General features: G+C 54.5%; 1 protein-coding gene across 2 annotated transcripts in view; it reads left to right on the top strand.

The window, feature by feature from the left end:
• The window catches only part of Gpc1 (glypican 1), a 29,490-nt gene extending 2,956 nt beyond the window's left edge, over positions 1–26,534 (top strand). The window contains exons 1-9 of one of the 2 annotated variants that reach the window (XM_057754091.1): positions 14,857–15,075; positions 19,558–19,716; positions 21,428–21,819; positions 22,412–22,577; positions 23,428–23,558; positions 23,666–23,773; positions 23,871–24,004; positions 24,245–24,420; positions 24,707–26,534. In XM_057754091.1, coding sequence (XP_057610074.1) covers positions 15,060–15,075; positions 19,558–19,716; positions 21,428–21,819; positions 22,412–22,577; positions 23,428–23,558; positions 23,666–23,773; positions 23,871–24,004; positions 24,245–24,420; positions 24,707–24,939 — 1,515 coding nt within the window. In that variant the 5' untranslated portion in view covers positions 14,857–15,059 and the 3' untranslated portion in view covers positions 24,940–26,534. Of the gene's footprint in view, positions 1–14,856; positions 15,076–19,557; positions 19,717–21,427; positions 21,820–22,411; positions 22,578–23,427; positions 23,559–23,665; positions 23,774–23,870; positions 24,005–24,244; positions 24,421–24,706 lie in introns of those variants that run through there. The other variant, XM_057754082.1, reaches the window with a different exon arrangement.
• Positions 26,535–27,461: the final 927 nt, after the last annotated feature.

Genomic DNA, 27,461 nt, shown 5'->3' with positions numbered 1-27,461 from the left:
CTTTCCTGCCCCTGTTTTCGGGACCAGAAATAGCAGTGGATAACAGGAGATTTCACTCTTATCAAACAGCACCCTATCAGAGGGAATGGTCCCCACTTAAGAAACTGTTTAGTTTTCTGGGTGGCCTGGCCAGGGAGCAGCGATGACAGCTGTCCCATTCCATAGATGAGATGCAGCCAGGGGAGACAGCTACTATGGTGGTGTCCTCCCTCTATGCCAGGGCCCTGCAGGGGAGCGAGGTCTGAGTGAAGTTGCCAGGAGCCCATTGCCGAGTCACAGCCGTGGTCAAGCAAGCCTCTCTTGGCTGGCAGGATTGTTCTGGGGCATGAGTATTACCAAGTGTGCCCCGTAGGGTTAGTATTATACCAGAGTATCCTCTTTGGCCTCTAAGGTCAGGGACCACCCCTACCTGGTCTTTGTTGTCACTGATGGTCACCACAAAGCCCATCCAGGCCACTGGCCCCAAGTAGGTTCTCTATGAACAACCGCAGATGGACAAATGCTTCTCCATGCTGAACTGCAGCATGGGCATACAGAGAAGGCCTCAGCAGAGCACGCATGGCCCTCCTTAAGGTCTCCAGCCTGGGCAGAAGTGGGAGTTGGGCATCAGCAGAACTGCCAAGCTTCTCCTGTGCCCCAAAGTCACAGTGTGCCTGTTTGCCTGCCTGCCAGCAGGAGTGGGCACCTCACACCCGATACAAACTGGGCATCCTCTAAACACCCAGCAACACTTAGTTCTCTGTGTGGGCTCTGTACAGCAGCAGCTGAGAATCCAAGGTCCTTGTATCTGATGACCCTTTCCACCTCTTAGAAGAAGTTATCTGGCTTTCTCTGGAACCCAACAGAATCTCTCCCTCACTTGAGGTCTGTGACTCTAAGAAGTCACTGGTGCACTCCCCACTGTGGCCCAGAAGTTTCTGTGTGTCCTATTCTGCCCAGGGAAAAACACCCCCCTTTGCGGCTCAGCACGAACCCCAAGGTGGTCCACATCCCCTGATATGCTGCTAGGAGCTTGGCTTTCATCATCCCCAGCACCACGGCCGGGCTTCTGTGTGCCCAGGGGAGCCATGATCCAGCAGGGCCGTGTGCGTGATGCAATGGCCTGGGTCCTTGCTGTAGTGCCGAGGCTCCCACACTGGACAGGCCGTCCTGCTTCTCCATGGAAACACTTCTCCCGGTCTCCAGGGTCTCTCTGTAGAGTCAGCACATACTGCACAGGTGATGGCGTCCATCGGCTGAGAGTGCTCATTGTGAGCTGGGCCCCACAGACATTTTCACGGCCGTTCCGTGAACACTTTATGAGTGGGCCCACGTGAACCACTGGAAAGAATGGGGCATCCAGGCCAGAGAGGCCACATTCCTTTCTTAGGGCGCTGCCTGGCTAAGCCCGAAGTCTGCTGGCAGCTATACCTCAGTAAAGCCGGAGCAGGCCAGACCTCCTTTGCCTAGGCTCTGTGTTCTGGGAGTCTCATGCTCTCTCAGCTTAGAGACCTGAAGTAGAATTTCGCAATGCAAGCCTGGTGGACCTCACAGCTGCTCTCTGTACTCTGATTCTCTGCCTTTATCTCCTTCTTGGGGTCTAGGAATTCTTTTAAATGACCAGAGCAGCTTCCCAGGCATGTGACACAGGTGGCCCCAGAGTATGCACAGAGGTACCCTGGCTGTGCTTCTTGTCAGCCAAGGACAGACCTCCCCCTCCCCCGATTGTCAACAACTGAGAGAGGGAAGTCTCCAAGTTGGGGCAATGGGACCAAGTCCCAAAATAATAGCAGAAAGACAGATGCCCAGGACACAGGGTAAGCCAAGGAATATGGCAAGTGAGTCTACCAATGATAGTGGCCCTATGCTACTGCTAGTGCAAACCTCTAGTGTGCCCTGACTCTGGAAGCCCCCAGCCCACCCTCAAAGCATTAAGGATATACTGGCATGCATGCCATGCGGCAGGGATGAGCTTTAGAAGCAAGTAAGTTTAGTCACCGTATGAACACAGCTTCTCTTACACCGTGGCTCTGGTAACATAGCTGTCGTCTGGGGAGTAAGAGATGGGTAGGGAAAGGTGGATTCTTCCTTCAGCCAGACTGTCCTCTTCAGGCTGGATCCAGAGTGATTTGGGGGGTCTTTCCTATATCAAAAGCTAGGCTGAGGGGCTCCCTGAGTTAGAGTCTCTCTCCAGTCCTGACCTAACCTGGCTATGGGCCCAGTCATCTGGTGCAGGAAGCTCTTGACCTTTAGTGACTCGCAAGTTGGTACCTCTACCCCAAGCCCAAGCGCCTCACTGATGTCCTGCAGTGGCATTTGAGAGAAGGCCTGGGCAGGCACCTGTCTAAGGCATGGGAGTGTTGAGGCACTGTCCACTGGGTTGGGTTGATATGATCCTCCCTCCCTTGGGCTTAACTCCACCTATGCCCTTACCCCACGAAGTGGCTGCTGTTGCAGGTGAGAGTGCAGGGCAGCCAGGGATGAGCTGAGGGTGCCTGAATCTCTTAGCTGTTCTCCATCATCACCTACATCAGGGAAACTCTGGAGTGTGAAAGGAGCCTAATGCCACCCCATTGATGACCCCTTTAGGGACCAACCAGCCTTACCACCTCCTCTGCCTATGCTTTCAGCATTATCACCCACTGCCTGCTCATTCCCCTGGCACATGACTGCTATCCCCCTAGGCCAGTCCCTCCTGTACCCACCTAGGGGCACATCTGCCACTGCTGTCTGCAGGGACGTACGTTCCTGCTTGAAATCTCACCCGAGCAGGTTGTAGGTCCATTCGTGTGGTGGATACTTCTACGTTCTCCCTGAGTGCCGGGCCGAGGACCAGCCCTGGAAATTGTCAGCAGTTCCATTTTCCAGAGCCGCAGTCCCAAAGCACAACAAACAGATGTACCTGCAGACACTTAGTTTGCTGCCTCATGGTTGGGGATACTGGGAGCCTGAGCCCCGGGCACCGGGCAGGGTCTTACCTTTCTGCATCTGTAGGAAAACAGGAGCCCAGCCTCTCCCAGCATCCTGGCATATGCTGGTGCCCCTGGCTTACAAACCATACCTTCATCTTCACATAGCCTCTCCCATATGTCTATCTCTAAACTCCTTATAAGAACGCCGATCATCTTGAATTAGGGCACAGAACACTCATATGCTCTTAGTCGTTAATATCTGCAGTGACCTCATACCCAAATAAAATTCCCTTCTTGAGTTTGGGTGGGGGAGTCACACTTCCACATACAGGTTTGGGGGACACGGTTCAGCAAGGAATGACGCCGTGATACCTGTATCTCATTCTCAGCACTTGGGCATTCCTCTCTGGCGGCAGAAATCCTGGGCTCTCTGACCTAGCGTCATACCTCTCCTCAACTCCTTGCCCTGCCTACCTGCCTTCTCAACAGAGCTTCCTCTTCCCGTGGCTTCCCCTGCCTTCCTGAAGGGCCTGCCTTCCATGTCCGGTGGCAGGCCGGGGTTCTCTGATATTCTAAGTCTGACGGTGCTCTCTCAGTGGCCAGAGCTGCAACTGCTAAACCAGTGATGCATCTCTGTGGAATGTCACAGACCCTGGGTGGGTGGGTAATGAAATTGTGACCTGAAGACCCTAGCTGGCTGGCAGTCCGTGGTGACAGGCCACCTGTGAGCAGAAGACTCAAGTCAGGTGGGAGACGCAACCCTTGAGCATCTTCTCAGAGGACAGCAGAGGAGCACGAGACAGGACAGGCTGGCTTTGGTGGAAAGCCCCACAGCATGCCAAGCGGGCCACCTCCCCTGGGGCGAGGGCCAGCCAAACAGGCTGATGCTCATTTGTGCAGAAGGCTCCCTAGATTCTGAGGACTTGGCCAGGTGACAGGGCAGCCCCTGGGGGCTCCGTCAAATCTTGCTTCCTGGCCATCTGCCCAACCCCCACCCCCACCCCCGGGAAAGCCAGGGCCATGGCAGAGAGGAAAAGAGAGACAGCGCAAGCCCTCAGTGGAATGGACCTAGCAGCCAATGCCAGAAGGTCAGCCTGTTGTGTCTTCTTGCGGGCACTCCAGGTGGATGAAGCAAACTCAGTTGGCTCCTGGCCAATGCAAGGACCTTTGTTTAGGTGGCTCAGAAAGGAGCCCCTGCAAGATACCTAGGGGATAAATGCTCCCAAGCTCCTGGTAGACTGAGCCCTGATGAGCATGCACATGGGAAACTGAGTCCCAAAGATGGAGCACAGGGCAGAGCCTCGCTGGAGGTTTGCTGCACTAACCAACCAGCTCCCATTCTGAGTAAGTCACTGTCCCAGCCCAGACTTGGCAAGTGCCTGTGTGTGTTTCTCTCTCTCTCTCTGTGTGTGTGTGTGTGTGTGTGTGTGTGTGTGTACACCAGCTTATGGTGCTAACCTGGGCACTTAACTGGGAATGAAGCACAGGAGACCTTGAAGTGGGCCCATCTCAGAGATGCTAAAGGTAGTGTCCAAGTTGCAAGGGTGAGATTATATGGCGGGAATCTGGTTCTCAAGCCTAAGACTCCCTCAGGTACAAGAGGACTGCAGCATCCTAAGCCAGCACTGGGAGGATCAGGTTCCAAGGGTGTGGGTCCTCAGGAGCCATGTGAGGACACATCGTCTTGGCTAGCTGCCTGAGAGGACAGACACACAAGCTCGGCCCATCCTCAGCTGGCCACACCCAGGTAGATCTCTTAAGGTCAGAGCTGGCCCTTCACTGGTCACAGATGCCTGAGCCAAGCCGGCATGCCTCCTTCGGAGGGACAGTGGAAAGCTGGCCAGGCTGGAAGGCATGAGGTTATTTTCCCTTCGGTCCCTGACTCAACATGTTTAAGTTCTGGTGAGAAATTTAGCTGGGGCTTCCAGGGCCTGTCATATCCAATGATGACCAGACTACAGCATTGTGGACGTGAGCCTCAGCCACACCCACCAGCCTCTAGTAAGGACAGTGCATTTGAGTCACAACACCAACAAATATGAGTCCGGAAGGTGCTGATTAGGCCTTGACTAGCTGGCCCACCTCCCCATAAGCTGCCCTGGCTCACGATAGCCTCGGAAGCACCTTCAGAAGTATCTCTAACTACCAAGGACAGCTGTGGATCACATCCCAGGCCATGATTTGTGAGTGGCCATCCTTCCTGGTGTCTGGGGCGTCTTCATTGTCTGTGGCTCTCAGTGGTCCTCTGAGACCATCCGCATGGTGAACTATCATGACATCTGAGTGTTTCCTCAAGCATGTTGGCCACAAGTGCCCACCAGAGGCTCTGGGGGCTTCAGGGAATACATCCCACCCAGCTGTGACCATCTGCCAGTCTCTGGGGAAAAAGCTGATGCCACTTGCTGCCAGGGTTGGCTCAGGCGTTTACACGTCTGCAGTTGTCATGGAGCTCGGGACACACTGGACCACACAGACATCTAAAAGGATGAAGCTCTTAGTAATTCACTGTAAATCTCACTAAGGTACCAAAATTCCTACTAGTGTGCCATTTCTAACCTCTGCCTCCCCCCTACTCTCGTTGGATCAGTACCCAGGACTCTTTGCACATCCTGGTATCTTAGGACTCCAGGTTGGCACATCTCATCCAGTATGTATGCACATAGGGCTCCGGGCCAGTGGCCATAAGTTAGATCCTTTGGACACACTACTCCGTGAGTGAGGTGATACTCCTAACCGGATACACTGCATGGAACTTTGGCAGTGCACCGTACCTAGCAGTTAGTGGGTGCCGTTTTTAGCGGGTTCCCCCAGGAGTTCGCGTCTTCCATAAACATCAGCAGCCCTGGGAGAAGCACTTGAGTGGGAACTGTAGGCCCGCCACAGTCAGGGGAACTTTGGATGGGGAGAGGAAATGGAGTTGAATCCGGAAGGGTGACAAATAGGCAGGGCAGAGTAGTGCGAGCCAGGGGTCCTTACAGGAACACGAATGAAACTCAGAGCTCAGGAATGTGGGTAAGGAGACTGACCCCCAACCAGGCTGCAGCATGTCCTTCTTAGGAACAGTAGGACCTGGGGCCTGGCCAGTGTAGAAACTGCCAGTATCCTCATGTTCATTTACTTTCATAGCAGATAGCTGGGAATGCGGCACCGCCATAAGTGCAAACTCCAGTGGGCATTAGACCAGCTGCCAGGTCTCACAACACAGTGTGTCCATGGGAAACGGTGCACCACTACGTTCTGTAACTTTCTGATAAATGCTCACTGAGTTTTGTAAGAAATAGAGGCTAACAAAAAATAAATAAGTGAAGGCTGACTCCTTGGGTCAGAGAGAAGCTCCAAACGGCCTCCATAGCCCTCTCATTTCATGAACTCAGTCCTGAAGAGTTGACAGCCTCCACCAGATGGCACCGGGTCCAGAATGGAGCCCAAGTCCAGCTGGGTGGCAGAGGAAGGGCTAATCTGTGACCAGGAGAGCCTGCCACTGTGAGAGCTGGGCTGGGAAATGAGTTTGATAACTAGTCTGGACAGTGATGAGGTCTGAGGGGTTCGCAAGAGGCCATCTGAAATCTCAGGGTTGCTGCTGGAGCACCTACTGTGTGCTGTGTGCTGTTCTTGGTACTGAATCATGGCGGCAGACGAAGCATCCTCAGGCTGTGCCGCTGATAGGGTCAGCAAAAGCAAGCAGGTGTCAGTTTGCCCCCCTCTAAGCATGGCCTTGCTTGAGCCTTGACCAACTGTTACTCAGATCATTTAAAAGTATGAAAGTGCCTGGCTGTGGGGGTGCAGGGAGACCACCGTGATGGCTCAACAGGCTACAGAAGTTTCTGCACAAGCCTGAAGACCTGGCTATTCCCAGAACCCAAGTAAAAGTGAAAGGAGAGACTGGCTGCACAGAGTCATCCTCTGACCTTCACATGGAGCATCATGACACACACCCCACACATACACATTACATGGGCACATAATGCACACACAACAATAATAAGTACAGGGAGGACTACAGGTGTGGTTCAGTGATGGAGCTCTCTGGTCTAGCACATGCAAGGCCCTGGTTTTGTCCCCTGGGAGGGGGGAGGAGGGGCAGGCAGGGTGGAGGGGATGCTGGGAAATTAGGGCATCAGAATGTCATCGCCGAGGCTGACAGCCACACACCTGCCTGAGTGACCCAACCCTAGGCTGCACAGGACAGGCCCAGGGCTCCCAGACCACTATCCTATGTGCAGCTCTGGGTTTCTCCTGACATATCATCAAAGTAGCTTAAGACACTCTGGCCACTTGTCGAGTCAGCGTATGGCAGTCCCAGCCTTCTGTGTCAGTCTGTGGAACTCTTGCCTTTGGCTGGGCACTTAGAGCTTGGCATTTACCTGAAGAGCCAGCCTCTGTTTGCTACAAAAGTTACCAGGATTTATAGCCAAGATCATCGAATAGCAAAGTCTAGCCTGCTATTGAGAGAACCAGAGAGAAGCCATGTAGAAGGGACTGGAAGAAACTAAGTACCCAGGCCTTCAGCAGAGTGAGAGGTGAGGGTGGGGATCATTCATTGTTACAGTGTGGCTGAAACTCTTGGCAAGAGCCTGCCACTGGTGACCTCTCTGGGTTTTCCTGGACATGGAGCCACAGAGAAAGGTCTAGTCACAGGGGTAGGACTGGATAAGGTGAGAGGGGTACATTAGCTACTTTGTAGATGCTGCAGCAAGATGCCTGACAAGCCAATTTAAGGAAAGAAAAAATGTATTTTGGCTTAACAGTTCAGGGGTGCAGCCCATCAGGACTGGGACGGTGACAGTGGAGGGAGCTTGAGGCAGCTGCTCACAGTATATCCACAGTCAAGAAGCAGATCGTAAATGCTGGTACTCGGCTTGTTTTCTCCCTTTGTTGTGGTTGTTTTGTTGTTTTCATGTAACACTGGTAATGTGTCTTGTTGCTATGATTAAACACTGTAGCCATAAACAAGTTAGGAAAGAGAAAGTTTGTTCCAGCTTACAACCCACCGATCATACTCTTGCAGAGACAAGTCAGGACTAGAAGTCAAACAGGGCAGGAACCTGGAGGCAGGAGCTGATGCTGACGTCATGGAGGGGTGCTGCTTACTGGCTTGCTCCTCAGGGCTTACTCGGCCTGCTTTCTTATAGCTCAGGGATGGCACCACCTCCAAAGATCTAGACCCTCCTCATCAATCACTAATTGAATAAGAATGAGTGAACCTCAACTGAGGTCCCCTTTTCTCAAATGAATCTTATCTTGTGCCAAATTGACATAAAACCATCCAGGATGGGATTGGGCCCACAGCTTGTGTACACTAGCTAAGGGTTCTACACTGAATCACATCCCCAACCCTCTCTCCCCTTTTTATTCAGTCTAAGACCACAGCCCAAGAGATGGTACTGTCCATATATCGTGTGGGTCTTCTTCAACACAATCTAGACATGCCCAGAAGTTTATCTTCTAGATGATTCTTTTAAAAAAAAAATATTTATTATGTATACAATATTCTGACTGTGTGTATGCCTGCAGGCCAGAAGAGGGCACCAGACCCCATTACAGATGGTTGTGAGCCACCATGTGGTTGCTGGGAATTGAACTCAGGACCTTTGGAAGAGCAGACAATGCTCTTAACCTCTGAGCCATCTCTACAGCCCCTCTTCTTCTAGATGATTCTAAGTCCTGTCAAAAAGATATACTAACCAACACAAGGGTAGGTAGTGGTTATAGCAGTGGCTGAGAGTATAATGCCTGTCTCTAAAGCAGGGCAAGACTGGAAGTCAGCTCTATGAACCCAGTGTGGAGTGTCTTAGCCTGTACCTCCTCCCTGGAGTAGAACTCCCTGAGCTGCCCCGGAAGACACCATCCATTCTGGGTGTCAGGATGCAGCCAAGTTCTGTACCCGGACCTCCAGAGCTTCTGTTTGGCAGCGTGGCCAGACTGGGGTCAGTGTAGTGGCATCTGAGCCATGTAGAATGGAGAGAGGAAGGCATGTGGGTGGAAGGTCTTGGGCTGTTTCTGTTGTGTGTGCAATGGCACAGTGACACTGGGTTCTGGAGGAATGTTTGGCTGGCCTGTTGGAGAAAACCACACCCTTGGCCGAGAATCACCTCTTAAGGACAGTGACCTATCCAGTGGCTATTATCAACGCACTGTGACACACCCACACAGAATCCAGTCCTGGTCCGTTGGATCTAGCTAGTCTACCCTGCTCAAGAGCTATCTCTGTGCTCACTTGGCTGTGTGACTTTGGGCTGACTGTTGTACCTCTATGTGTGTTCTGTACCCCTCCTGGAGAACAGGGAGGCCCATTGCTCCCGAGTACTGTTTTCTCCAGACAGGCTATGAGTGAGGGAACCTCAATAGAGTGAGGGGTCTAGCATCTAGGGAGGCTAAAGAGCCATGGGGCAGGGAGGTCCTGGATGCAGGGGAGAGATCCTAGCCAGCATCCCACAGTGCTCCTTCCTGAAACCAAAGAGAGCAGTGTCCCCAGAACACAGCAGCAGAGGGGACAGGGCTGTGTGGATGGCAGGCCAGCAAATAGAAGCTGACTTTTAGGAAGGAAGCCAAGGAGGGGCCCCTGGGAACATCGGTCCCAGGAAAGGCAGGAGGGAACAGGAAAGTGTCAAGGGACCAGCCTCTTGTCAGGCCTGTGCAGGTAGCAGGCAGCAGGGAGGGCCTCTCTGTGGCCGATCCCATGGCTCTGACACAGCCCTGATGCTCCTTTGGGGAAGCACTGACTCCTCCCTTCATCTATCTACCTCTAGGGAGCCAAGCTGCCTGTCCTGAGCTCCACCCCTACAGAGCAGTGTCACTGAATCCCTGTGTCCCTCTGCCTGCCAGCAATCACTGACAAGAGCCTGGGCATAGACAAGGTGGGGGCCAAGACACCAGCTCAAAAGACAGCTGTGTGAGCATCCTTGAGAAGTGAGTTGAGGAGGCAGAGTGATCCATCCCATGGTCCTAGAGCCCAGAGGGAGTCTGGCCTTTGAAGAGTAGGGACTATGCAAATGACAAAGACAATACTTTGTTGCATAGGAGTCCCAGAAGAGATTGTTGTGGGCCTGGGAGGGACCTTTCTGGAGTGACTTGTGAGACTGTCACCAGTAGCAGGATAGGTGGCCCTCCTAACAGGGCCTTACAGGCACTTGCTAACATACTGAGGCCTCAGAAAGATTGGTCAAGACCAGACAGAAGCTGTGCCGACCAGTGCACTGGCCACATCTGGCTCCAGGCAAGGCCTGTTTTGCCCTGGTTTTGCAGGTAAGGGTTCATCTATATCCCTAGAACTGCGCTAGGCTGCATGAGGTCCCAGAGGTCTCTCATACCAGCCAAGCCTGGGCCAAGGGAAAGCACAGCATTAGGCGCTGGGGTCTGCTGTGGGTAAGTCATTTCACTGCTGGGGACCTCAGTCATCCCCTCGGGTTGGATGTCCACCAGGGACAGTGGACTTCAGTTAGGCCACACCTCATGTCCTAGGGTTCTGTTGCTTCAGTGAAACACCATGACCAAAAAGCAACTTGGAGAGGAAAGGGTTTATTCTCCTGGCACGTTTTTATCCCTGTTCATCATCTGAAGTCAGGACAAGAACTCAAAACAGGGCAGGAACCTAGAGGCAGGAGCTGATGTGGAGGTCATGAAGGGATGCCGCTTCCTGGCTTGCTCCCCAGTGGCTTGCCCAGCCTACTTTCTTATAGTACGCAAAACCAGCAGCCTGGGAGTGGCTCTACCCACAATGGGCCCTCCCGCATTGATCACTGATTAAGAAAATGTTTTACAGCTGGATCTTTTTCTCAATTGAGGCATCCTCTTCTCTGATGACTCTAGCTTGTGTCAAGTTGACAAAAAACTAACCAATACACCCTGCAAAGGACTGCAAGACACAGCAATGAAAAGGCAGACCGCTCCACTGGGTGGATAGTGCCTAGCTTCCCATCATTACCGACCGACTGAACCTCTGAACCTCTGTCCCCATTAAACACTAATTCCCTGTTCTACTTTTAATTCATCGCTATAGAAAAAAAAAAAAACACTTTGGCAAAAGCAATTTGGGGAAGGAGAGGGTTTGTCTGACTTAACATTTCCAGGATATAATCCATGATTATGAAGAAATCAGACATCTGGACACATCACATCCACAGTAAAGAGTAGAGGGAAGCAAATGCATCTATGCTGACAGCTTGTTTGTTGTCAATTAGCTTACTGCACTCTTATTCAGGTCAGGGCCCAGCCTAGGGGATGATGCTGCCCACAGTGGACTGGATCCCATAGACATGCCCACAGGAGAACATGATCTAAATAATACCTCACTAAGGCCCTCTTCCTAGATGATTCTAGATTGTGATAAGTTGAAAGTCACACACTCTCCACTCCTCTCCCCTGCTTCTGACATGCAGTTTCACTCTGTCTCTTGTGATTTTGACAGCCCCAGGGACCTCACTCGGCTGTTTTCATTGAGCATGATATCCATCTAATATGTCATAATTCCTTTCTTGAAACATAACAGTATTCCATTTTATAGTTGGTTTATCCATTCAGACAAGCTTTTACCTTTTGGCTCTGTGACTGCTGTGTCTGTTTGACACAGACACACACACACACACAAAAATTGAATTTTTTGAGTCGATTTTTATATGAAAAATGAATGCATTATGTATTGAGATTCCTGTATAACTGGTCGGTGGGTGAGATGGCTCAGAAGTAAAGGGTGCTTGCTACCAAACCTGAAGACTTGAGCTTGATCCACTGAACCCACATAGTGGAAGGAGGGAACCAACTCCTGCAAGTTGTCCTCTGACCACACATGACACCTGTTCACACACACACACACACACACACACACACTTATAAATGCATGTAAAAAAAATAAACTGTAACTGACATCCTAGTTCCCTTTACCCTACTCTGATTGTGCTTGCAGGGCAGGGTGGGACCCACAACTGGAAGCCACATTCATGCCCTTGTTAAACAAACAGAGGTGCCGTGTGGGCAGCAGCCTAGGGAAGCTGGGCAGCACAGCCTAGGGAAGCTGCCTCTTCGCAGAGCACCTTGACTCCTGCTGCAGTCTTTGCCTTCCACCCAGGAATTCCCTGGGATGGGAATCCAGGGAGGCCAACACTGCACTCAACACCCCTCACAGAGCCATTCCCAGCCACTAACCTTGGGTATGTTGATTTAGCTATCTGTACGCCACCACACCAGTAGCTGACAAGTTGTGTAGATAATAGTGATTCTAACCCTGACCCCTTGTTTGTGTGACACTGATCAGGTGCTAGGAATAAGAGCCTTTAAGGATGGGAACTCCTCCCTGTGGGGGTTTGAAAGAAAATAGCCCCCAAAGGAAGGGTCACTATTAGGAGGTGTGACTTGGTTGGAGGAAGTGTATCACTGTGGAGACACGCTTTGAGGTCTCATGCTCAAGTCACGCCTAGTTTCTCAGACCACCTCCTGTTACCCGCAAGATGTAGGACTCTTGGCTCCTTCTCTAGCACCATGTCTGCTTACATACTACCATGTCCCACCATGATGAGAATGGACTGGATTTCTAAGACCGTAAGCGAGCCACCCAGTGAAGTGCTTTCCTTTAGAAGAGTTGCTGCAATCATGGTGTCTCTTCACAGCAATAGAAGCCCTAACTAAGACATTGCTCTTACAGCACAAGCTGGAAGAAGTTCTGAGTTGGTTATAGTGATAGCCTCGTTCCAGAAATGCCCACGCTGGGCAAAGGTGCCCCTACCCGTTGTATTTATAGGTGTTTTAGCATGAGAGCTGATATGCCTGCTCGGTAGAGGTGAAAAAAAGGAAGTGAAGTTTCCTGGGGAAGAGGATGGGAGCAACCTTTGCAGGGAAGCAGGGGATGGGTTTAGGAAGGTGGCTACCAGGCCCATAGGAACAGCTAGGGTGGCTGCCAGTGGTCCCGTGCTTTTGCCCTGGGCTCCATCCTGGCTGGATTGTGGCATGTCTTTGTCACCTCTACCAGTCTGGTATTTACAGCCCTGAGAAGGAGCCTGCTTTCTGTCCCTCTATTCCATGTAGACACATCGGAAGCAGGGCCAGTCTGTCTTGTAGGCCTCCTCAGTTGTCCTGTGGCCCGGAAGTAGACTGGTGGGTCAGCTCGATGAGAAAACAGTATAGAGCCCAAGACCACAGGCATAACCCGTCCCTTTCACATGTATCTTGCCTGAATTCCCCACTCTGCACCACGTGGGGATTGACTGAACCAGAAGCCGGGGCTGAGGTTTGCAGACCCCAAGCTCTGAGTGGGCTCCACCCTACAGCCAGGTCACAAGATCGTGGTCTTGGTAGGCATAAACACAGGGTCTTCTTCATCTCCAGTGTATTCCAAGAGCATAACATGAGCCATGAATACTGGGGCAAGATCTTTGGCCCCTGTGGGACCTTTGGCCCTGCTGAGACATCTCCTACCTAGCAGGGAGTAGGTAGCTTAGAGGGCAGCCATTAGGGTTTCTGGATAGAACTCCTTTCTATCCCCTTGATCAAACAGCTGCTCACCCAGCAGATTCCTGCACCCCCAGCAGTGAGACTAGGAAGGTTGGAGGGTTCTATCCATTTCAGGGTGGAAGTGTGAGTAGGTGGCTTTCCCCAACTGGATTCAAAAGCTGGAAAGGGGCTATGATCAACAGAGTGAGAGAGCTGCCCTTGTCCCAGGAGGATCAGGGCCATAGACGGAGTGGCCTGGGAGGAATTTGGGGCTAAGTTGGCTGGTTAGAGTGAGAGAAGCCTCCAGGAACTGGGGACAGGGCCTAATGCAGGGAAGATTAGGAAGGACTGGGAGATTTGACCTTTGAGTTCAGAGAGCAGAGGAGATTTGGCGTTCTGCTAGAGAGGGACCTCTTCAATGCAGCCAGCTATCACATTCCAGGAAAGAAATCTGACCATCCCTGGACCTCTCTTGCTAACTAGCCCAAGTTTTCCATGAGTATCTGCCCTGCTGAGGCCAATGAGTCAGAGCATCCGCTGCTGCATCCCACCCTCACCCCTGGCCTGGGGCTAGCGGAAGAGGCCTGATCCGTGAGTCCTCGGAAATGCGGGGCATCACCGCGGGCGAGGGGGGGGGGAGCGCAAACGCCTACTGTTTCCAGGGAGACAGGGGCGGCGCTGACTTGCCAGTGAAGGCTGCGGGAGGAGGCGCGTCCCAGGGAGCCGCCTTCAGCTGTGTGCGCCAGTGAAGACTGTCACTGCCCTGGTGCCCTGGGCTGCAGAGTCCACCGCGCAGGCAGGCGCCCCGAGCCTCATCCTGGCTTTTCCTGCTGAGTCCTGCTGCTCTGCATTTGCCGGGCCCCTGCACTGGCACTCGGAATCACTCTTGCCATCCCGAGTGCGTCCATAGCTGGGGACACCGCTGGAGCGGCCAACCGGGAAGGGGGTCTTAAGGCCAGGAGGGTACCTGCTAAACTGGTGCCAGGCTGAGTCTGCTAGCCGCCATCTCCATCACCATTCCCATTTGCCTCCTCCTCCCCCACGCTTTCACTTCTCATCTTCAGCTCCACTACAGACTATCTGTGTCTCATCTCCTTCCTCTGTCACCAGCCCCAATTTCCATTCATGTCTCTCCAACTCCTCACCTTCGTCCCATCCCCATCTCCCTGAAGTTGTCCTGCACCATCCTGGCTACCCCTCCCTAGCCCATCCCTCCCTCTGCACCCCCACGGGCTGCCGCAGCCCCCTTCCTGCAGCAAGCCCCCCTTCCTCTGCTGAACCCATCCTCCCTGCAGCCTTAGCACAACCCTTCCTCCTCCCATGTCTGCCTCGCCCACTGCGGCAAGCCCCTTCCCCGCCAATCACATCGCCCTCTTTCCCCTCCATCTCCTGCTTGCCGCAGCCCCCCTCCAAGTGCCCCCTCTGCCTGCCGCAGCGCTCAGCACTACGCGCACTAGCCGCACCCACTGCAGCAGCGCCCCCTCCTCACTGCGCCGCCAGCACCAGCGCCGGCATCTGCAGAACCTGCTTGCCAGCTCCAGCTGCGCAGAACCATCTCTGTTATAAAGGAGGCAGAGGTGGGAGCTGCAGGTGTCGCCTGCCCAGGCTTTGTTCGCCTGGGCATCGCCTGATGCTGGAGAGGCAGCTAGCTAGCAGGAACCCTTGCCTGCCCGGAGATGACCCCTCCCACCGAGCCCATAGAAGTACCAGCAGCCGATGCCCCCCAGTTAGGGGGCCCCCTGCACGATGGAGGATCTTCTTGGTGATGTTGTCATTTGGGTGAAATTGAGGCAGGGGTGTGGGGGTCCTAGTGGCATCCAGGAGGGTGGGCGTATTGGAAGTGAAGGCAAAGGGTTGTACTTGATGCTTTTCCAACTTCAAAGATGGGGTTGAAATGCCCTCCTTCAGGTGTGACCCTCAGGGGCTAGCCAGGTTCAGGTTTGTTGGGGAACGGAAGCAGACGATAGTGAAGCCCCCCTGGATCCTGCCTGGGAGGCGGGTAGTCCCTCAGAAAGCTGAGCCATTTGCTCCTGGTTGCTTTTCTGCCACCAGAGAGAGACCCTCAGCCTCCGGAGCTGGAAAGAACCCAGGAGCACAGGGGTCTGGTTTACTTTTCCTGCCCTATCTATCAGTCAACAGAAAAGCTTGTTCTAGGAGCCAGCACTGGGTAGGGGAGGGTAGCCTGTGCGTCTGTCTCCCTTGGCTGTGGCAGCTGTGGTGTTGAGAGCATCTGTCCTCTTGTGTGTTCCTGCACTGCCCGGGTAAGGGAGACAGGTTTTCCATTTCTTCGGCATCCTGTGAACAAGGGAAGCTTCTGGAGGGATGGGCTTAAGGAGGTGGTCTGACTCCAGTCTCTTGAAAAGGGTGGAGGGTTTCAGGGCATTGGGTCCCCGAGATGTCAGGAGAGATCAGGTCAGAGAGGTCTATGGACAGCATGTGAAATGCCCTCAGAATACTAAAGCCCTAGGGTGACTACTGATGACCAAGAAGGGTGCTGTGTCTGTTGGGGAGGAGCAGGAGCTGCAGCTGTCAGCAGGTGGCAGGAGGGTGTGATCCCCGAAAGGTAGGAAGCCACAGGCTGTTGTCTGCTCTGGAGAAGAGTGGGGGTGGGGGATACGCAAGCAGCCAGAATCCGGGAGGAGGAAGACAAGAGGTTGCCTATGGGTTTGAGGCAATGGGGTGCCATGCTGGGTGTCACTAGAAGCCAGAGGCGCTGGAATGGGGGAGGGGGCTTCGGGTTGAGGGGACAAGGTTTAGAAAGGAGATTAGGGTGAGGAAAACCTGCTATGAACAAACAACCCCCTCCCCCAACTAAAACCTGGGGGCACCAGAGGAGGGGAACGTCCCAAAAACCAAGGAGGGAAAAATCTGGAAGATTCTGATTGATAGAGATGGGGGCGGCGCAATATTGCTGTCCCCACCCACTTTTGGGACTGGGAAGGAGAGAGCTGCTGGTGGGCTTATCCCTTAAGGTGGAAAGATGCCTTTCTGGAGGTGTGGAAAGCTTTGCAGACCCTGCCCTTGCTGTTCTGATACTGAGTGTCTGTCACCTGTGGCCCCAATCTCAGGGGCTAGGGCTCAGCAGGCAGCCAGAAAGCCTCCTGTCTTTTACCCCCCAGCAAGCAGCTCTGCCTTGCACGGGTTTCTGGGCAGCCTGGCCCAGCCTGCCCGGGGCCCTCAGGCCGGTGCCCGGGCTCTGGCTCCGTGTCTTCACTCCCGTGTTTGTCCAAGGAGGGAGGGAGGGACGGGGGCGGTGCTGGGGCAACTGGAACAGCGCTGGTCACCGGGCTGGCTGGGCGAGGTGGCCAGGCAGAGCGAGGGGGCTGCAAGGGGAGGCGATTAAATGGGGAATGTTCATAGTGGCTGGCCAAGAATCTCGTGCATCCCACCCACCCAGAGCCTGCAATGGAATGGGGCCAGTGCCTGTTTCTTGAGTGTGTGTGTGCCTTTATTTCCCTTCTTCCGGCCCCGGCCTAATTCTCCCGTATACATGGTGAGGGGTGGCAGCTGGATCCACCAAGATGGTGGAGGATGTCAGGAGAGAGGGAACCGTGGGAGGGGCTCACCTCTGTCCTGGTGCTCCCCTGTGCAGCCTTGAATTTTCCACCTGAAATCTTGGGCCTGCAACATGCCTTTGCCCTGAATGCCCCTGTCACAGCTGACCCAGGATGTCCCCTGCACCCCATACTGACACCTGCAACCTCCATCACAAGGGAATGTTCCCCATCTCATTACTGGAGTCATGGGTGGATCCTCAGGTAGAAGTGACCACAGCATGTAGCCTTAAAGCCCTACTCAGGGAGAGAAAGAGAGATGTGGGCTATCCTACCTCAGCCAAGCAGGCCATGGCCTGGAGGAGAGCAAGTGGAAGGTCCTGCTCTCAGTCCTGCCCCTTGTAGGGCAGGCAGCATGCTCACTGATTGATAACCTTCTGCCAAGCCCTCCCTACTCTAGAAGAGCAGGGAACCCGTGGGGAGGTCCCCATCTCTGCCAAGATCGTAGCTCCCAGCTCTATGGGCCCCACACCAGCCCTCTCTTGAGGTTGGTGCTTGGTAACATGTTGCTTCCAGGACCTTCATCCCCTGTAAGGGGCAGGTACCCTGGGCAGGAGGAAGCAGAGTGGTTGGCGGGGGGCACAGGTAGGGGAGTGATGAGAGGGCCAGAGGTGTGTGCCTCCCATCCTTGACTCCCCCAAGAACTCTTGATTCAGAATACAATTCTGGCCGGGCGATGGTGGCGCACGCCTTTAATCCCAGCACTCGGAAGGCAGAGGCAGGTGGATCTCTGTGAGTTCGAGACCATCCTGGTCTACAGAGCTAGTTCCAGGACAGGCTCCAAAGCCACAGAGAAACCCTGTCTCGAAAAACCAAAAAAAAAAAAAAAAAATACAATTCTGTCTGTTCTTTTACCAGCTGGCAGCCACTGCCCTGCTCTGTGGGCCTTTGGGGACTCAAAGACCAGATGGGACTCCTCAGCTTCTGAGGTAGAAGTCCCCAGAGGGTTCTGGGATGAGGCCCAGCTCCCATACCTCAGTGAGCAGGAGGCAGGGCCTCTACACTAAAGACCTCAACCTGAAGCTGAGAGAGCAGAGCTAGATAGAGATTGGACTGCCGGGGCTGAGGGGTAGAAAAGGGATGGCGAGCCCCCACCCATCCTGACTCTTCTTCTGGTCCTCTAGTACCCCCCCCCTCCGTGCGCTACTCCTCCTCCTAGTCCCTCACTTCAGGGTAGCCTCGGAATCTGGGGGTAGGTCTCTTCTATGTCAGATTAAAGTCACAGAGGCCACACACAGATCCACCCTGCAGCACCACCACCACCACCCCACCCCACCCCACCCCTCGTTCAGCACACACAACTGCTTTTACTTCATGACGTACTCGTTAGAGTGACTTCAACCTCCAAATCATTCCTGGGGTCTCCACTCCCAGCTGGCTTCAGGTGGGTGAGGGGTCGTAGACACCCCCCAGCACACAATGATCTCCTCCTGCGGTAGAAGGTTCCTGTCCACACACACTCTTGCTGTCCACTTCCCTCCGGCTCTCCTCGGAGTCCTCCACCCCGCCCCCACAGCATCGAGCAACCTTACGTCTTGGAGTCCTCAGCATCTCACCTTCCCCACTCCTCTCTCACGTTTCCACCAATCCGTCAGCAAGGAAAAGGCAAGGGCCGCTACCTCCACCTCCCCTCTGTCCAACTCAGCCAGTCGGGGGGGGGGGGGCTTTCTCTAACTCAGAGACCTCTGAGTAGGGAGTGGGACAGACTGGGGTCTGTCAGGCCTAATGGGTCTTGAACAACTCAGAGACCCCCCCCACACACACACACACACACACACTGGGACAAAAACCTAATCTCCAAGCCTGGGATTCCCTGTGAAAGGTGTCACTGTAACCTTAACAGAGGGGCTCACACATCTTGCTGAGGATTTCTTCTGATGCCAGGAGACTCTCTTGGGTATGAAGCTGCCTAGCACATGCTGTAAGGGCTCCGTGGTGGACACTTCACGACTAATTGTGGGCCCAGAGCAACCCTCTGTCTGCAAGTGGGAATCAATATGGTCTTGAATGGTGCTACTGCAGGGCCACCAGGAGCTGGCACCTCAGCACAGCAGCCCCGGATAGCTGGTGGAGTCGGGGAGCTCCAGCCAGAGCTCTGGGAACTGGGAGTGTATCCAGCTAAGTGGAACCTTAAGCCAGGACTGGGCGGCCTTTGGGACTCAGGGCCTGCACAGAGAGAACTTGCTTTTCTTCAGCCCAGATTGGTAGCCAGGGTCTGGCAGGATGCTGCCACTGGCCCTGTAGAACCGTCTTCACCGGACACTCCACTGTCTGTCCATCACGTGTGGAACTAGGTGGCCTCTGAGACTGGGGAGGGCCAAGAAGAGGCTGGCTTCCTCCCCTCTGACCCCCACTCCGGGCCAAGTCTTCTGCCAGGCTTGAAAGCCTCTGCCAGATTTCCAACTGAAGGCAGGCAGCCTCTCCCTCTCTGCGCAAGGTCCAAGCTGGCTCTTTGTTTGGGAGCCCTAAAATGACTGTCCTTGTGCCCCTGACTTGCTGGGATGTACCACACAATACCCCCCTCTGATGACTCTAGAACACCTGTGGAACCCCATCCCCGAGTCTTATCGGGGTCCTGGGAGGTCAGGGCCATAGGAGCCCAGCCTTGCCCTACCCTGTCCCTGTCTCTGCCTTGGGCATCACATCCTGGGCCGTTTCTCCCGGTTACATTATCCTTTCCCATCCCACAGGTGAACACCTGCGAATCTGCCCCCAGGGCTATACCTGCTGCACCAGTGAGATGGAGGAGAACCTAGCCAACCATAGCCGAATGGAGCTAGAGACAGCTCTCCATGACAGCAGCCGTGCCCTGCAGGCCACGCTGGCCACCCAGCTGCATGGCATCGACGGTGAGTAGGGGCTGGAGGGTAGGGACTTGTGGGTGCGGGGCAGGACTCCAAGGCCAGGATTTGGATGGCTCATATCAGCAAAAGGACTTCCCTCTTCCTGCAGGGCTTGAATGGAACAGTGAACCCAGGTTGTTCTCAGAGCCCTGGGGAGAATGGGCCTGCCCTTCCGAGGGGAACTGCTGCTCTTGGGGTATCACTTTGCCCCAAGCAGAGTTCCCTTGAGGACCTACAGAGGGCTGCTCTGCATCTCACCTGACTTTTTGGGGTCCCTGTGATAGGCCACTATCCCAGCTACCATCCCCTAGCCAGGGAGCTTAGACTGGGGGTGTAAAGGGTGCAGGGCCTGCCCTGAGGTGACTGCCTCTTCTTAGCCAGGGTTAAAAGGCTCCTACATGCTTCAAGAGGCAGGTCAGCTACTGTTTAGCATCATTTATGGTGAACCCCTCATGTGACCTCGCTGTATATGGGCAGAGAGAACAGTATCCAAACAGTGATGGCATGTTCAACAGGAACCGTATGGTGCCCTGGGGTCAGAGGAGTCCCCTAAAGTGTTAACCTGTAAGCAATGAGGTTTGCTGTCTTCAGAAGGGATACAGGGCCTAGCAAAGCTGTGGACTGCAGACCTCCAGACTTTGAATTTCCAGTGAACAACTTGTTTGACTGCTCTGAGCAGCCTGCAGACCCTGATGGCAGGGGAGTGGGTTCTGATGAGCTTGCAGCTGAAAGAGCCCGAGAGCTGGGGCGTGGCCAGAGTCCTCTTTAAGCTGCCCCGAGCACAATAAAGTGGGCATTCTTGGCACTCTTGTATCAAGGATGGCCCCGCGGCCCCGTCTGTCTGTCTGTGTGTTTTTAAATTTTCAGCCTAGTTCCCGTAGCGCATAGCGATTAAAACACAGAACTGGTATAGTTTTACAGGGTGGAGCTGGGAAGCAGGAATTATGAAGCTGTAGAGAGAAAGCAGGGACACTGAGTCTAACCACAGCTGGGGCATAGCTTTGAGGGGTTGGAAATTCCAGCAAATATCCCAGAAAATATCAGAGAGCCCCTAACCGCACTGACACTTGTTGCTCGGTATGGAAGGGAGGGGCTTAGCAGTCACAGACCTTAAGTCTCACTTCCAGAGGAGATGCCACTGCCAAGTGGATGCCAGGGTCCACCGCGGACATTTCTCTAAACCTTAGAATCTGGTGCGCATGTTCACACCTCCCCAGAAAGCATCTGTCTGAGGTGCTGGCTTACAGGAGGGTCTGAGGACCGAGGCTCCTGAAACCTGAGAAGCTGGGGGGCAGGGCTTGCTGGAGAGCCCAAGAAGGAGGAAGGGCTGCCTAGGGCAACTGGAAGCCTTGTGGGGAGGGGGGAAGAGACAGGGCAGCTGGCAGGTAAGCTAAGGTCACTCTGGTTCCCCGACACACCCCTACTATAGCCCCTCCCAGAATCACTGAATCTCAGCATCCGTTGGGTCCTAAGACCCAACTCAGATATGACCTCTGGAACCCCAGCTAGAGGCCTATGTCCCTAGAGAGCACAGCCCTGACTTCTGCACCGCTAGTGAGGAGAGAGGTCTCCAAGAAGCTGCAGAACCCTCTGCAATGTAGTCCCCAGCTTTTATAAGCAGGTTCTGAAAAGCAGGGGGTGTTCTGCCAAACCCGCTAGCAGATTGGCAGAGAAGCACAGTCCGCCTCAAGGGGTCATGCTTCTCCTCTATGCACAGACCACTTCCAGCGCCTGCTGAATGACTCCGAGCGCACGCTGCAGGATGCCTTCCCAGGGGCCTTTGGGGACCTGTACACGCAGAACACTCGGGCCTTCCGGGACCTGTATGCTGAGCTGCGCCTCTACTACCGCGGCGCCAACCTGCACCTGGAGGAGACCCTGGCCGAGTTCTGGGCCCGGCTGCTGGAGCGCCTCTTCAAGCAGCTGCACCCGCAGCTGCTGCTGCCCGATGACTACCTGGACTGCCTGGGCAAGCAGGCAGAGGCCCTACGGCCTTTTGGGGATGCCCCGCGGGAATTGCGCCTTCGGGCGACCCGTGCTTTTGTGGCGGCACGCTCCTTCGTGCAGGGCCTGGGTGTGGCCAGTGATGTAGTCCGGAAGGTGGCCCAGGTACACATACTGCCCAAGGAACCCTTGGGAGTCCCTCATGCTGCACCCAGGCACTTGGTGTCCTACACTCTGAGCGCTGTTTCTCCGAGCCTTCGGGCCCTCAGCCTCACGGCTGCAACCCATGCTCACACGGCCGGTCTTCAGATGTGAGTCCACTGTCCATCTGCTGGCCAGTCCTGTGTCCTAAGCCAAATGATGACGTTGGGCTGCTGGGCTCAGGAAACAGGAAATGAGAAAATGATGTAGTTGGGCCTTGAGCAAGCTGAGGCCCCGCAGACCTGCACGGTATCTCACAGAATGGGGCAGTGCACAACAGACCTGTATGGGGAAGGCACAGCTTTAAGCTTCACTGCCCCCCATCTCTGCTTGGTCCAGCAAGTCACCTCCCAACCTCTGGGCCGTGAAGCCTAGTGACAGCAGTGTGCCATCGTGTCCATTGGACTGTGGGCCTGAGATGGTCTAGGCAAAGTCCCATAGCCTGTTAGCACAGACCCCAGATGTTCTAACCCTCCATATTGGTGCTTCTTTAGGGGTAGCTGGAGACCAGGTGCTCAAGGACTACAGGGAGGCTCAGGGTGCCTTTGTTCTCCAGGTACCTCTGGCCCCAGAATGTTCTCGGGCTGTCATGAAGCTGGTGTACTGTGCTCACTGCCGGGGAGTCCCTGGTGCCCGGCCCTGTCCCGACTATTGCCGAAATGTGCTCAAAGGCTGCCTTGCCAACCAGGCCGACCTGGATGCTGAATGGAGGAACCTCCTGGGTGAGCCCTACCCACAGGGTGCCTGTCCTGTCCTTAGGGCGCTATACAGGGGTCCCTGGGATACAGTAGCCCCTGGTTTGGGCCAAATGAAAGGCTTAAGGGTCTAGTATATTGGGTCTGTGGGGGTCAAGGGACAGATTGTTTTATTGTCCCAAGGGGTGTGGTTGAATGACTTCCTCAACATACACATATACCAACACATAGGTGGAATGCGTCAAGCCTATACGTGCATGAACTACAGTGACATGTGCAAGCTGGCATGCATGTGTGCTTCACACAATAGGCATTTGTGTGGTGTGCACAGGGTCTCCCTGCCAGTCACAGGTGTGCCTACATGTACTGGCGAGTTGACATACACACACGCCAATACGTGTGAACACTGTTGCTGTGAGGCGCATTAGCATGCATACGTGTTGGCACTGGTACATAGCTGGCATGAGCTGGTTAGTATGCCGGTCATCATCCATCTGACATGTTACATCTGTGCTGTATGAAAGCATGCACGTGCAGATCCACAGTTCATGTGTATAGGAGCTGGTTATGAGGCACATCTCCATGCATACACATCTATTCGAGCATGTTCAATACCTGCAGGAGCTAACATGGCCATATATGGACATGAACTAGGCCAGCAAGATTGCCAGATGTCCTGTGTGTTCGTGGAAACCTGTGCACTGTATGTGGGTATCCACTGTTAATACTCTGAGCTTCACGAGGGTGAGCTGTTTCCCAGTCTGAGTGTGAGCGCCTGTGAATCTGCTGGTCAGTACCTCTGACTGGTGCTGTCAAGACGGTGTGTTATTAACATGCATAGGTAATGTGTGTGCATGTGTATTAACACCCCTGCCAGACTCCATGGTGCTCATCACTGACAAGTTCTGGGGCCCATCGGGTGCGGAGAATGTCATTGGCAGTGTGCACACGTGGCTGGCGGACGCCATCAACGCTCTCCAGGACAACAAGGACACACTCACAGCCAAGGTGTGTGAGGGCTGGGGTGGGGGGCACTGTGAGCATTGGAGGGTCTGTCCAGATCTGGGCCTGAGAAACCCTGCTGTCCCTCCAGACCTCTTTTGGTATCTCCCCAGGTCATCCAGGGCTGTGGAAACCCCAAGGTCACTGGGTCTGAGGAGAAGCGTCGCCGTGGCAAACTGGCACTGCAAGAGAAGACCCCCACAGGTACTCTGGAAAAGCTGGTAAGTTCCACGTTTCAGTGGCTAGAGCCCTGTATGTGGAAGGGGACACAGGCAATCTGCCCCCTGGCTTTTCACTGGTCTACCTGCCGTCCAACAGGTCTCTGAGGCCAAGGCCCAGCTCCGAGACATTCAGGACTTCTGGATCAGCCTTCCAGGGACACTGTGCAGCGAGAAGATGGCCATGAGCCCTGCCAGTGATGACCGCTGCTGGAACGGAATATCCAAGGGCCGGTAGGTAGCCACCATTGGCCACGTCCTTACAAACGCCCAGAGCGTGGGAAGGTGGGCTAGAGGATTACACACCTTCACCAGCTCCCAGCATGAGCACATACCCGCTACTGTGGGGCCTGCATGGGTTCCCACTGTGTTGGAGGTTCGTTGGCTCTAAGGGTGTGATACATGATACTCCATGGTTCAGCTCCTTGGCGAAAGCCAATGTCATGAACTGTGGCCCTGACTGCCCTGCTCTAGGTACCTACCTGAGGTGATGGGTGATGGACTGGCCAATCAGATCAACAACCCTGAAGTGGAAGTGGACATCACCAAGCCTGACATGACCATCCGGCAGCAGATCATGCAGCTCAAGATCATGACCAACCGCCTACGTGGCGCCTACGGTGGGAACGACGTGGACTTTCAGGATGCCAGTAAGGCCCACCAGGGGTAGGGTGGGTTGGGGCGGGAATCTGTCCTGCTCATAAAAGGAAGGGGACAGTCCTCTCCAGACTCCTCTGCCTGGGACCCTCACAGCCTCTCATCCTCATGAATGCTGTAAGGGTCCCACGTCCCTCCCTGTAGCACAGCTGAAGTCCAGCCAGGATGTGCATCTGGCTCTCACGGAACGGGTGGGAACAGCAGGGGGCAGACCTAGGGACTGAGTCTTCAGGTGCAGCAGGGTAGGAAGAGTCTGCTGCAGCCTCCCGTCCTCCCCAGGTGATGATGGCAGCGGCTCAGGCAGTGGTGGCGGCTGCCCAGATGACACCTGTGGCCGGAGGGTCAGCAAGAAGAGCTCCAGCTCCCGGACCCCCTTGACCCATGCTCTCCCCGGCCTGTCAGAACAGGAAGGACGGAAGAGCTCAGCCGCCAGCTGCCCAGAGCCCCACAGCTTCTTCCTGCTCTTCCTTGTCACCTTGGTCCTTGCAGCAGCCGGACCCAGGTGGCGGTAACTATCCCCTAGCCCCAAGGACTGTCTTGGCCAAAACATGCAACAGACAATATTTAATTCCCTTGGCCGTCGAGGCTCAGGGCAGGATGAGGAGACAGTAGCTCTGAGTACTGGGGCGGGGTGCATGGGGTGCCGGCCTGCTGGGTCTGACCACGCCTGTCACCCTAGCTTTTAATTTCGTATCAGGTCAGCTGCGAGCCATTGTCCCCAAAAGCCATGTATTTCAGGGACCTCAGGGGCACCTCTGGCTGCACACTCCTCCCTTACCCTTCTGCACCACCCCGGAAGCTCATGAGGCCAACCAGAGGGTGGCTGTTAGCTGCAACCCATCGGAGACCTCAAGTGAGCCTGTGCCTTCCTTTCCCGCCTCTTCCCACTGGGGACGCCCCACCAGACCCCAAGGGCCACAGATGTCAGAAACTGAGGCCCATCCCTCAGCTCCCCAGGAAGCCTGCAAGGGCTGCCAGTATGTTGCTGTCCAGGCTCTGGCAGGGCCTTCAAGTTTATGCATGATACCCTCTGCTCAGAAGAAACTCTGCAGCCAGGATTCCCATACACACCAGGCCTGGACCCTGTGCCACTGTGGAGCCCAGTGAATGTGGGCCCAGAGAAGACCCACTGTGGGTGTCCTTGAGTGTGGCATAGGTGAGGTGGCAGCTGGCATGGCTACACTAGACTCAACTCTGCCACACTGCTTGAGGGTGTGTTCTGTTCCCTCACATGAGCTCACAAAGTCCGGCCTTGGGCGGGGGGTCCGTGAGGAACCTCACTTCAGGGGAATAGCCGGCCATGTCTAGCCTCCCATCCCACTTCTAAAGGTCCCCTGGCCACAGGGATGCTGGGTGACTGGTGAAACTTCAGCTCAGGGTCAATGGGACCTGGTACTGCAGGTCGGGAGGATGCCTGGGCCCCTTCCTGACTGAGGCAGCCCTGCAGAAGCTGGAGGAGCATTGACAGTCAAGGGCTTTTACAGACATGCACATTCAGACCCTCGGTGTCCTTGTCCACTGAGCGCTACATCTCAGTCTTCCTTGACGGCACTGGAGAGGCTCGGGTCACCATTTGCATCCTGGTATCCTCCTGTGGCCTTGAGACCTGGGGAGCACCTAGCTTACTGAGGCTGTCACAGCTCCTTCTTCCCTTCCAGGACCTTGGGGGTGCTGAGCTGCTATAGCCTGGAAGACCTTGGTCCTGACATGCAGAAGGCCTGGAAAAGGCTGCTTGCTTACCACTTTTTTTTTTTTCTTTTCTTTTTGTCATTGGGTTAGGGAGGCTACTGCCAGCACCAAGGTCTGCCCAGTAGTCAGGTCCCCTGGCCCAGGATGACAGAATGGGTATTCTCTGCGGTTGGTCCATGGATTTGTGGGTCCTTGCCCTGAGTGTACCCATCCTGCCACACAGCTCTGCTACTGCCACTCAGGCAGGGGTGGCAGGAGCCAGAGCTGGGCTCCAGGAGGTGAGTGCCTACGTGTCAGGACAGCCAGGATGGTGGCCAAGCTACTGTGTCCTTCCTCCATGAGGCTCCGTGTCACTCAGTGCCAGTGGGTAACATGTGTTCTTTGAGTCCTTGTATGAATTAAAGGCTGGAGACCTACAGTGGACATGACTTCATGTAACTGGTGAGGCTGCATTTGTGTTCATGTGAACATGGCGTGCACATGGCAGGGCTTGTTGGAAGGGGTGTGAGCATGGGTTGCACCTGTAGCAAGGTCCTAGGGATTCTGTGTGATGGTTGACCATTGAACCTCTCCCAAGTACTGCCTGGGAGGATGCCCACTGAACATGCCAAAGTTCATGGGAGGAAGGGGCTAGGATACCAGCCTGCGCTGGCCCCGCCTACCTTCCAACATTACCAACGCCCCTCAATGCACATGTGCCTTACCCATAGAAAGGTTCTTATTCCTGCCACAGTGCCTCTGAGTTACCCAGGAGAACAGTGTAGGAACCAGAAATGTCCTCCCACTCCAGTCTGTTCCATGCTGTCCTACATCTGCAGACAGACCCCGAATAGCCTAAGGCACCCAGGCCTGTTCACCGTCACTTCAAGGACCCTGTGTGAGCACGCAGTGCCAGCCTCCATGGCTAGGAAGCTCACTCAGTAGCGAGACTCAGAAGCCCTGCTCAGCCAGGTGTGGCATGTGTACTTGATCTGGGAGCTGTGGCCCACGCTGCTGTAGAAGTACATTTAACAGTGTCACCCACCATTCAATGGGGACACGAAGGAACAGAGCAGAGCCCTAACCCACAATTGCTGTTCGACCACACATCCCAAGTAGACACAAACATCTCCCAAAAGGAAGGGTCCTCGGTCAAGCTCCTGCTGCGTATTAGACCCTACTCAAGGGTCCCTACAGTGTCCAGGCCCAGGGTGGCAGCTGCATCTTCACTTTCTGCCTCTTTGCAAGTCCTGGGAAGCCCTGAAGCCAAGTGGCCCAGATTCTTCCCTGGGAGTGGAAAGGAGTACAGTCCTCTCTCCTCAAGTGGTCAGGATAGACAGCCATGGATTGAGGGCGAGGCTCGGTA

The sequence above is a fragment of the Chionomys nivalis genome, chromosome 2, assembly GCF_950005125.1.
Source record: "Chionomys nivalis chromosome 2, mChiNiv1.1, whole genome shotgun sequence".
Classification (NCBI taxonomy): Eukaryota; Metazoa; Chordata; class Mammalia; order Rodentia; family Cricetidae; genus Chionomys; species Chionomys nivalis.
Note: the sequence above shows the minus strand (reverse complement) of the source record. Positions and strands in the feature narration are given on the sequence as shown.